The sequence below is a fragment of the Stegodyphus dumicola genome, chromosome 10, assembly GCF_044657685.1.
Source record: "Stegodyphus dumicola isolate Sdum_Otavi_A_Nest chromosome 10, ASM4465768v1".
Classification (NCBI taxonomy): domain Eukaryota; kingdom Metazoa; phylum Arthropoda; class Arachnida; order Araneae; family Eresidae; genus Stegodyphus; species Stegodyphus dumicola.
Genome location: NC_140777.1, coordinates 130,001,572 through 130,014,238, shown reverse-complemented (window position 1 = coordinate 130,014,238; position 12,667 = coordinate 130,001,572). Strand labels below are relative to the sequence as shown.

The window sequence follows — 12,667 nt, the reverse complement described above, 5'->3', positions numbered from 1 at the left end:
AATTGTGGTGTGTTCATTTTCATTTTATTCTGCTGATTGTTTTTCATCTAAAATGGTTATTATTTCTACCAACAATGCAATTTATTTCTTTATTTATTTGCGTCTGAAAAACAGGAACCTATGTCTGAATGGCTTCAGAACTGATAGTTTTATTTAAAATTTATGCTAACCCAAGGTTGCACTTTTTCTCATTTTTTTAAACACTGGTGAATATTGATTTGAAATCTTTCCATAGAGAAAGCCCACCAGCGGCCGAGCGGTAAAGACGCTGAACACTGGTAGTTCGGTCCGTTGCTCGAATACCTCGAACGGGCTAGCTGCATAGGCGTTTTCATGGTTTTCCCCATATGTAATGTGTATGCGAGCCAGTTTCTCTTAGAAAGTCCTCCATGAAGGCAAGAATGTAAATAATGTAGACATCTTTTTGAACACCTTATGTATGAAACTTTTTGGGGGGGAGCTCTAGATAATTCTAAATTACCTGGCATTGATAAGCAAGTAATGCTTCAAAAGAGCTTATTTCTTTAACAATTTTTTTTTTTTTTTTTTCTTGCTTTGTGCTACTCTATTAAAATAAATGCCATTTTAAATACATTTACTTTCACTAATCTTAATATCTTTGAAATTTCCAAGTTCGAAATTTAACATCTGATCATTCATTTAAGGTATCTGTACTCATTTGAAATATCCTGAGGAAACTGAGTGATTTGTAATAGAAAAAAAAATATGACTACTAATTACTGCAAAATTATACTTCATTTATTGCTCAAGCGCTGACAAGTGGTTTAGTGATAAAGTTGCTGAACTCCAGTAGTTCCGACCTGAGTTCAATTCCAGGCAAAAAGAATGGCTCCAGGGGTGTTTTTTGGGGTTTTCCCTTTGTGTGACATATATGCAAGCCAATATCCTTTGGAAAGTCCTCCATGAAGGTATCCCTCCCCTTAGGCAGATATTCCTTGCCATATTTAAACACCTTTGCCATAATTAAATGAACCAAACCAACTATTTACTATATAGAAACATAATACATGTTATATATGGTACTGTAATTTTAAAGCACTACATCTGGTGAGAGAACTAAAGATGTGTACTTCCAGTACAATCCAGTCAATCGTTAATTTAACCTCTTTAGGTTTTTAAAAATTGTAAATTATTTCAATTATTTTAAATTTAATTTTGATATATTTAAGCTAAAGAACAAGAAAGGATTTTGTAACCCAAGACATTGAAGGAATTGATTTTAATTTACTCCATCTCTCCATCTCACAATGAACTGGAAGTTGATCTGTCAGCACTATCCTTATCTTCAGGGCAAATGTTTTTATTTTATTCGGCTTATAATTCCTTACTAAATGTAGTATTTCATCTCGATGTACTCCGTCTTTAACATGATTTAAATAAAATTCCTCGTCATTATAAATAGCACGAATACACATCAAATAGTTTTCTGGTTGCAATTTTCTAATTTAGACTATGTGTAATGTATGCTTTATGCATGCGCGAGTTGAAAGAAATGTTTAATAAAGTAAACAAATAAATATTAAGTTTTTTTTTTTTTTTTTTTTTTGTGTGTGTGTGTGTGTGTAAATTTTGATGCCCTTTAAATCATAATTGCTCTTTATTTCATAAATTACGGTTTCATATTTTTAATTTTATAATTTCTTCATGCCATCTTACCAGATTTAAACTGATGATCTATAATCCGGAATCACCAAAGTCCCGACGAGTCCGGATTAAAGACTTTTGACTGTATAAATAAGAGAGATGTATATCTGGCATTTTAACTTAGGATGACTTGCATACATTGCTTTAACCCTTAACTTCCCAATTTTTTAAATTTCTATCAAAAAATTATATTAGCTACTTCTTAAGTAATAATAAAAGGGAGAAATATTTTTAAAAAAATTAAGCAGTTTTAAATTGAATTTCAGTCATTTTTTTGTTTGTTGCAGAAGTGCAACATTGCGCAGTAGTGCTGTAAAATTACGAAACTTTTTTTTATATGAGGATTTTATTATTCATTGTTATAAATTGCTTTAGTATTACATACAATGAAAAATTTTAAAGCAGTTATTGACTGTTGTAAAAAGTCCCCTATTTTACACTTTTCGCACTCAGTTTGAGTGTAGCTCTTGCAGTTTGGAAACTTGCACCGTATTCTTTTCTGATCGTATTGGCCAATGATTTATACCATCTCTACGAATGTCCTTACATGAAACGGATTGGGGAGTCCTTTTGCATCTTTTAGTCTGAGACATTTGTTCTATTGAAGTATTACTACACTCATGTCCAAAATTATCTTTACATACCCAAAAATGATGATATTCAATGAAATATCGAATCAATGTGATCCGTATTTGCAGGGAACGTGTGAAAACCAAGCCTAATTAGCATTATCCAATCAAAAGTAATCAAACGGTTTGTGATATGCAAATCTAGGCGTTACGTCATCCAAGGGTGAATCAAGCGCTTTGCACAAACTGAATATTTGAATGAATTTCTGCAACATAGCGTTTGATTTCAGTGTGTAGGGACTCAAAGCGGTTTGTTATGGCTTCGAAGTATCATTTGGAAGAATCTGTAAAGTGGCGAAATATCGGCCGTTTAGAAGCAGGGCAGTCAATCATGGAAACAGCCACATGTCTGAATATTTCAAGACCGACAGTCTCTAAGCTATGGAAACAGTTTCAAAATGATGGAAGTGTTGTAAGGAGGCCTGGACAAGGTCGGAAACGAATGACAACTGCTTCTGAAGATCGGTATCTGGCATTAACTGCCCGTCGTAACAGAAAGGCTACTGCTCGCCAGTTAAGTTCAGAGCTCGCAGCCGCCACTGGAACTGTTGCATCACGGCAAACAATATACAGAAGGCTTAATGAAAAAGGCCTTTATGCCAGAAAGCCAAGGGTATGTGTTTTACTGTCTTCACAGAAAAAGAGGGATCGCTTTAATTGGTGTAAAGAACATCAAAACTGGACTGAACATCAATGGTCCCATGTTCTCTTTACTGATGAGTCGCGGTTTAGTTTAACTGGTGATTCTAAACGTGTTTACATCGGGAGGGAGTCAGGAACACGAAATGATCCCTCGAACATTGTGGAACATGACCGTTTCGGTAGAGGAGGTGTGATGGTATGGGGTGGAATAATGATCGATGGACGTACGCCCCTACACGTGTTCAGCAGCGGATCTGTGACAGGCCAGATATATCGAGATGAAATCTTAGATCCTTATGTAAGACTTTTCAGGGGTGCATATGGACCTGACTTTTTATTTATGGATGATAATGCCCGTCCACATTGAGCAAACCTCGTTGATGAATTCCTTGAAAGTGAAGACATTAAGCGAATACCTTGGCCACCAAACTCTTCTGACCTTAACCCGATAGAGAACTTATGGGACTACCCTGGAAGAGCAATTGCATGTATACATCCTCCTCCTAGAGATGTAAATGCTCTGAAGACGGCATTGCTGGAAGAGTGGAGATTAATTCCCCAAACTGTGGTTAACAACGTTATTTCCAGCCTTAAAACACGTTGTGATATGTGTGTACAAGTCAGGGGAGATCATATTCCATATTAAATTTGTAAGACTTAATTCTTTTTCTGAATCATTCTTTTTTTCTTAACTCTCTTTGTCACACTTTATTACCATTTTTATTGTTTCATGCTACAATTTTATATCATATGAGGTGATCTTCAATTTTTTCTTTTGCATTTATGTGTCATCGTGTTATGTATGATTCCACGAAAATTCATTAAATTATAAGTCATAGTCTCTGAGAAATCCGTGAATTTATGCATGTAAACATAATTTTGGACATGAGTAGGTCTTCCTCTTTTAGCATTTCGATCGTACCCCATTTTGCATAAGCATGATGCAACTTCAGATTTGAATTTTTTTAAATTCATTAGATTTTTTAAAATTTTCAGATTTTTTCATTGTTTCTTTAATTCGATCAAATCCTAGCTCTTCTAACCAGTATGTTCTATAGTTTAGCAAGTGAACAGAGATGCATAAATGCAAATACCCAAATATTGATTTATTTCATTCCCTGATATAGTCAAAGGCTTAGTTAGATTCTTTTGAATAGCATATTGTTTGCTGTCTTCATAAATGTTACTTATGATCTCTTCCGTCCATAAATATTTAAAAAATTGGTACGTAGTGCCCAAATCCGTAATTTCCTTGGGAGCGTGTCATCTCTATGGAATTTTATTACTTCTTCAATCAATGAAATGTTTTGATTTTTCCATAAAATATTCTTTGACAATGTTTTATTATTCTTAACAGTTAAATTTGAAAAAGGTTCTCTGACTGAAATATACCAGCGGCCGAGCGGTAAAGTCGCTGAACACTGGTAGTTCGGTCCGAGGTTTGAATCCCGCAAACGAGGCTGGCTGCATGGTCGTTTTTTCCATGTGTAACTTGTATACAAGCCAGTTCCCCTTAGGAAATCCTCCACGAAGGCATCCCTCTCCATAGGCAGATAGCTCTCGAGGCTTTGCCATAATCACACACACACACTGACTGAAATATTTCTATCAAATTTATTATCATCATCATCGGATTTTTTTATATTCTGAGTTGTATTTTGTGAAACAACACTATTTGCACAGTCGCTATCCAAATCATCATTAGATGACACACAATCAGGTAAAAAATGAACATCATCAGCAGAATATTCAAGACCATCCTCACTTAAATCACTTAATTTGTCCAAATTATTCATATATCTAGCAATTTCATTTTTAGTTAGCATACGCATTTTGGCCATGTCAAAATGGTAACCAAAGACCAATGTTGCAGACCTGCAACATATAATTAAAATCAAATTTCTTTCAAACTTTTTCCATTAGAAAATCAAAATTACTTTTAAATAAACATAAAATGTTTAAATTTCTTACCTGGTAATTGTTTTCGTCAATAAACAAGAGGAAGCATAAAATATCATGGATTCTTTTTATAGCAAAAACACAGTTCTTGAGGCAACAGAGATTTTTATAATTGTTGTGATTTCTTGAAAAAATGTGCTGCTCTCTAGTGACAAAATTAGCATGTATTTCGTTGCAGTAATCTTTTTTCTTAGATAAGTGATTTGTAGGTAATTAAAAAAAATATTGAGTCTGTTAAATTAAAATAAATCATATGTTGCAGAAATACTACAGTGGGAAGTTTAGGGTTAAACAGTTTTATCATTGTGCTCATTGCTTTACACAATTTTATCATCCTACATTTAGTTTCTGAAAATATTATTCATATTTTAGTCAAATATTTTATTTTTGAAATCACAAGAATCAAATATCATTAAATTAATAGATTGAATTGGATCTGCCTAAAAGGCATCCCTCCTTTTGGGCAGATAGCCCTGCTTTGCAGTAACGTAGTAATCCAATTCAATCTATTTCAGCAGTATAGTCAAAAGTCGTTAATTCAGACACCTATAATACGGAATGATCTATAATCCGGACCTCAAAGCTACAAACTTTCTGCGCATGCGTCGCGTTGTCGCATGCGCGTAAGACCTTTACCGCTGCGAATTTGCGTGTGCGCATGCGTCGCGTTGTCGGATGCGCGTAAGACCTTTACCGCTGCGAATTTGCGTGTGCGCATGCGCAAAATACGTTTACGAAAGCGCGTTTAATGTATAACGGACGGGATAAGCTAAGCTAAAATTATCTAATTATCTATTTCAGTTAATGTTGTAGATTGTGTTGTTCCTTAATCTTCGAATTGGATCCGAATTATTATTTTTTGCAGACTGTTAGAGCAATTTTATGAAAGTAAGCTTGAACTTTCGATTATGTCAAATAGAATTTCCGATATATATTTACTAATATGTAAAGGATATACAAAGCGAAAGTATCTTTTGGAGTCCATTAAACAAAAAGTGGAATTGCTGCAAAAAATGGATAAAACCATATCCTTTGTTTATCTAAACTTTGTTTATCTTTAACGCAGCGGCGGCGTGCAATGAATTGGAAGTTGATCTGTCAGCACTATCCTTATCTTAAGGGCAGATGTTTTTATTTTATTTGGCTTATAATTGCTTACTCAATGTAGTATTTCATCTCGATGTACTCCTAGCGAAGAAAGTGACAGAGGTTATTGAAAACAAAAAATTTCGATTGACAAATTAGTCGGTATTCTCGACACAGCAATTATAGGACTTGAACAGCGGAACATTGTAACTGAACAAGAAATTATGTCTGTTTATAGAATTAAAGAGAATGTATTATCACATAAAAAATGAAGCAACTTAAAAAACTTACATTGAAAGAAATGCTTAATAAAGTAAACAAATAAATATTAAGCTTTCTTTTTGTAAATTTTGATACCCTTTAGATCATAATTGTTCTTTATTTCGTAAATTACGGTTTCATATTTTTAATTTTATAATTTCTGCATGCCATTTTACCAGATTTAAACTGATGATCTATAATCCGGAAAAATCGATAATCCGGAATTGAAGTCCCGATGAGTCCGGATTAACGACTTTTGACTGTATTTGGTTAGAGCCTTTATCAGTCTTTAAAGGCTAGGCATGAGATGAAAGGAAAGACTGTTTTCATCAAGAGGGAAAACGTCTTTAGATGATATCCATATATGTCACTGGATAAATTCCTAAATCTTCAAATAATTCGACTGAGAAATCATGGGATGCTCCGTTTATGCTACGATATAATGTTCTATGACGTAATTTAAATTTATACAACCATATAGTCGAAAACCAGATGCTCTTCATTTTAATCTGCAATTATATCTTTTTTGTCTTTTCCGTTAGCACAAACTCAATTGCTGCTATTTGCTGGTGTAAACGTCCAAGTGTTTTCTCTTTGAACACCCAACTTCCTTGAAGTAGATTCTCCTTCAAATGTTTCCTTCCCCCCCTCCCCAATATCCTTATTTCCTTCTATATTTGTTTTCAGTGATGACACTAGAAAATTAAGTTTTTTCGATTGCTACACTTCCATAAATTTTGCATTCTTGTCAATTTTTTTACAATATCAGTTGCATTAAATGCATTTCAGCTGAAGACAGCTTTTCATTTTCTAGACATTTTAACTATAAATGAAGTTTAAAGCAAAGTCCAAAGGAAAAATATTTGAATTAAAAGAACATGTTTTTAATGTATATTCTACAACATGAGAGAAAATTACTGCTTAAAACATTCTCTAAGAGGATTAATGTAAAAATTTATGTATATATATATATATATATATATTCTTAAAGCTGGAATGTTACTCAAACTGTCAACGTCCTGTTTGCTTAGAAACATTTGAAAATAAACATGAAACAAACTTTCTCAGTTTTAGACAATTCAATTTAAAGTTAAAGTGAAGTAGCAGACGATAACACGGCAAAGGTAAAAATGTATTCTTACAAATATTTTTTTTAAAAAAAGGAAGAATGAAAGGAATTTGAAAAAATTTACAAATTTTTATTACTTTGTTGCTACGTGGGTGTAAATGTACGTAGTCTGACCTTACGCGTACTTTGTAACACAAGTGCATTCTAAAATAACTAATTGCGTCTGGGTTTTCGAGACAAATGAACGCAGCGCTTTTTCGCTGCGTAGCAGTCAAACAGTTAAATCAGTTGAACTACTTCTTAATTTGTGCTTCTTAATTTAGCATCATCTGCAAATACCTGCTGAATTTTATGAATTGTTTCACTTTCAGAATTTCAACAAAATTTGATGCAGTATCTGTGCTCAACTCATTTAGTTATTAAGTAGGCAACAACTGGAGAAAATATTCAAGCATATGCACATTAAGCACACTGTCCTTCCACTGTGCTCAGTGGCGCCACCCTTGCATCATGAATATGCTTGGAAAAATTCAGGTTGGTTACATTTTAGACATACCTCATATGCTTACCATTGAGCACTCACAATTAAAAATACAAGTATCTGAAAAATATTTAAAGTACTAGTTTATAAATTTCTTGCTGAGTGGCAGATATACACAGTCAGTTTCATTTTTTTATTAAAACAAAATTTGATATAGCTGGAAGAAGATGCTAATGTCATTTTGATGTTTTAATGGACAGGGTTATTCAGGAAATTGTTTTTAAATTTTTTTTTTCCTTCAAATTTTGTATTTCTGTGTAGAGTGAGTATCCTACATTTATCAGTCAATGCTCTTATATATCATATTTAGAATATATTTCTAGTTTTCAGTGCAATCAAGACCTGATAGTCATAAAATCATTTGAAAAAAAGATTAAATCTTCTGTAATGTCTATTGGAAATAAATGTTTAGCACACATGTAATGTTTAATATTGTTTGAAATTTTGTCATAGAAGCTATATGCAGATATGATTATTAATCATAAAAATCATATGTGGAAACCACATGACTTTTTTGTGCAGCCTATTAAATAATGCACATTTTTTTGCTGCACTTCATTCATTTGAACTTATTTCCTCAAATTATGCTAACTTAAAGAACTGATCTCTCAAGGCAAATTCAAAATGAAATCAAAAACTACAAATTTTGAAATTAAATATCTCAGTCAGTTTTTATTGTACAGGAAGCAAAATTATTCTAATTTAATTTTTTGCATAATGAGTGTAAAACATTCCCAAATATAAGTATAGGAACCATGTCGATCTCATTAAAAATCAGATTTAGTTATTTGTCAAAAATTAATTTTTTAAAAAAAAATGTGAACATTTTCATCATTTCAAACACATCTGTAATAAGTATGTGACTGTGACCAACAATTACGAAAATAAAGGCCAGGGAAAGACTTTTAAGCCAGATAAGGGAGGTGAGTGTGCAAAAATATATGTATATATGTACCTTTAGTTCTGCTGATTGCAGTAAAAAAGGGAGGTGTATAATTATACTCTATAGCAGTCCCAAATATAAAATTTCAACTCTGTACGGCTAATTGTTTTTGAGTTATGCAAGATATATACATATGTACACTGCAGGGTGGGGAAGGACAATCTCTCGTTCTATTGAGCTGATTGACGAAATTCAAATTGCGTTTTTCATGCCTCAAAAGCGCGACTTAGGATCAGAACAATGCTATAGATTTATATATAGCATTGTTCTGATATAGGAATTTTGACACATAATCGGACTTTTTCTGAAATGATATGAAAATTTTTTTCCACATTTCGATTCTACAACTCAAATTATGCCAAACTGCCAAGTTTCGTAAAAATCGCACGAGTAGTTTTTAAAAAATTAACTGTCAAAATTTTAGCTCCTCAATGTTAATTCAATTTGGTTTAATATATCTTTTTTTATTACACTTATGATTCCTAATTTCGCAGTTCAAAATTTAGGTTCTTTCCAAATAAAATTCATCCATTTTATAAATTTCTATTTTAAAATAATTTTTATAAATTTTCTGAAAAAAGTTTTGAATTATAACCTATAAAATTTTTACTATCATCTTAAAGTAGATGTATTTCTAAGCATACCTAGAAAAAATTAGAATTTTTATTCAAAATTCTTGACGATATACATGATTTTATATTTTGTTGCATTTTGAAATTTGGCATATTTGTTGAAAGCGATAATAGCATCAAATATGGTTTACGTACTTTGTTAAAATTATTTGAAAGTAGGAACGATGGGACTTTTTCTGCTCATGTATAATGGAAAATGTTAGGAATGATGTCACTTTTTCCCCACTCCTGCACAATGGAAGGGAAAGGAAAATAGGTTGCCATATATTAAGAAGTTCCACCGAAAATCTGCGAAGCTAAATTTTTCAATTTCTCCATAAATTTCGCACCAAAGTTTACAAAATTCAATATTTAGGCATAATTTCAATCAAAGAATCGAAATATGGAAAAAAACTGTTACTTCAGAAAAAGACTCATTTTTATGTCTAAATACCTATGTTAGAACAATGTTATATATAAATTTAATATGCATCCTAAATTGTGCTTTCGAGACATTAAAAACGCAATATTATTATTATTATTATTATTATTATTTTCGCAGTTATAGACATCATGTAAAGACTCTTTTGAATCCATCAATATCTTTTGGAAAAAGCAGTCCTTTATTCTGTCTGTATGTACAGATGTTGCGCAAAAAGAAGAAAGGAAAGAAAAGTGTACAGATGGATTTGTGTATTTGGGAATGGGCAAAATGAATATTTATTTTGAAATACACGATAATTAAAATTTTTCGGGACTACAATACTTTGTACAAGGAAGTAAAAATGGTTAATTTTTGGAATTTTTTGAAGAGATTTATTGATAAGCTGAATATATTGTTGCTGCCTCTCATTCATCAGTGCCAGGATGGGCATAATACAGAAGCTACTGCAGAATTATATATATATTTTTTGTAGTTATGAGTTCAGATATTATGAGGAAACACTTGTACTAAATTCTGTATTCCATTTTAAAGGCATTCCATTTGTTGTATAATCATTTCTTTTATAGCAAATAAGCTCCTTAACAGACAGTAATATTTAGATATTAAGATAACTTGATCAGTACGAAATCTCCCTTGTGTAGAAATGCAATATTCTATTGAAAGAAAATCTTTTGTTCTTAAATGAGGTGTTAATTCTTTTGCCATCAGACCACTGAACAATCATTAAACTATTAAAAGATCCTTTCTCATGTATCAGTTCTAATGATGAGGACGGTAATAGTATTCTATATGATCAGACCAGTTGTCTTGATATTATAAGCATTAGAAGGTTTTACCAAAGGCAGAAATAGGATTCTCTTCCAGTCTTCTGTTTTCTGGCTAGATATTCTAAAGATGTTTCTTTTCTTCTTGTTACTCAATGATGGCCTGAGTAGTGACTCGGAGAACTATATATTCAAGAGCCTTTTGCCTGTATGCTGTCTATGTTATACAGTAGCAAATATATCAGTTAACAAAATTTACAGAAGAGTCTTTTTTTATAACAGACTTTGATCTGCCTGGCCTTTGTCAGTTTGAGCTGGTACATTGAACAAATATATTATATATGACATTCTATGAGTACTACTGTTTTTGGGGGAATGTGCTGCAATAAATAAATAATTTTATAGCTATCACTGTCTGTCACTTGTCAAAACCTGTAAGAAGACATTGCAGATCACTTGCCAGACTATCAAAGCAATATTTGAATTTGGAAATCTTGATGAACTTTAAAATCATTTACACAATTTGTAATATTTTTATGTTTAGTGCAAGTCTCTGAAACTGTACATAAGTCTTATTATTCCTTCTTGTTGTGGTTTCCCCCCAGTTTTGCTGGCTGAATACCATAATGACATCTGCACTTCAAAGAATTCTTAATTTTTTTTCTGAGTATCTATTACTTGTTGAGGAAATTTAAGACAATGCTTATTACTTGTTTACAATATTTTTTCCTTTTTCAGTGAAACTAATGAGGTTAATCAAGATTGTGTCTTTAGAACAGAAAAACGTAAGTTACATACACTTTTGTAATAAAATACACAAATAAATCTGTTTTAAAATTTTGTTTGGACAAAACAAATTGTACTAATTGTTAACTCTGTTACTTAGAATTGTTTTTAACTATTCTAATATTTAATATAATTACTTATTTGCTGTTAGATTTTTTAGTTTTATGGTAAATAAAAGAACATTATAGGTTGCTGTAGTAGTAAAAATGATTAATTAGCAAATGAAGTAAAAAATGCCAATATTTGAAGTTCTGTCTAGTCAGTGGATTTATAAGTGCTCGAATTTTTTAAAGTTTTTAGATTTTGTTTACTGTGTCAATAAAAAAATATTTCACAGATAATGTAGTGTAGTCCTAGATTTCTGTTTTGAAATGGTTAATTTCAACGTACAGTAAGCTCTCTTTAACATGGTAATGTTTGTCTTCCAGTGTTTTGATAACATTAAATGATGAGAAAAATCTATGCATCAAATAGCAAAGAAATTTAATCACCATAATATAAATATAAGTAGGTACTTTCACACCATTTTAATTAGGAAAGTGGAAAAGTTTGCATATGAACCCTTTAGTAATGTCTTCAATGCAAATGTTCATGTATAAATATTGTACTCTAATTTTAAGATTCAGTGTGTATCTCTCACTAGAAGAAAACATGCCAGTGCAAGATTTTAAAATGGGCCGAAAAAACAACCTTAGTTTGGCACAGATGTTTTTAGAGAATCTTTTTTTCAGAAAAAGAAAAAAAGTATCTTTTGCTCCTGAAGAAGAAGAACCTGTATCTGATCACCTTCAAAACTGAATACATCTACATCAGAACCTAACATCAAATTGAGACTTTTTTTTTTTTACGTTATTTTAAATGGTTGAGTCAAATCAAAGCCAAGCTGTTTGGCAACAAAATACCTTCCTTGAAAACATTTAGTAATGTTTCCAAGGAAGTTAATTGGCATTTCTTATGACCTGCATTTACCATATTTGTGACATTATCTTTTGTTTGGTGACTTAACTTCAGTTTAAAAAATTACTGTCTAACATTTGTATTATATTAACTGAATTGTAGATCACAATAAGCAAAGTATTTTTTCATATTTTCGTGTACAGGCAGGTGGGACTTTGGCAATTCAGTAACAGTATCCAAATGGTAATAAAGTAAAAAATCCGAGATACGGGACTTCAGCGATCCCGGATTTTTCTGGATATTATATCAGTTTAAATCTAGTAAAATGGCATGTAGGAATTATAAAATTAAAAGTATGATTTCATGATC

At 31.8% G+C, this 12,667-nt stretch overlaps 1 protein-coding gene across 1 annotated transcript in view; it reads left to right on the top strand.

Moving 5' to 3' along the window:
• Window positions 1-12,667, top strand: part of LOC118180139 (uncharacterized) — a 108,419-nt gene that overhangs the window by 80,621 nt on the left and 15,131 nt on the right. Inside the window, exon 7 of the mRNA XM_085825150.1 lies at window positions 11,354-11,400. Within this exon, the coding sequence (XP_085681276.1) occupies window positions 11,354-11,400 (47 nt within the window). The remainder of the gene's footprint in view (window positions 1-11,353; window positions 11,401-12,667) is intronic.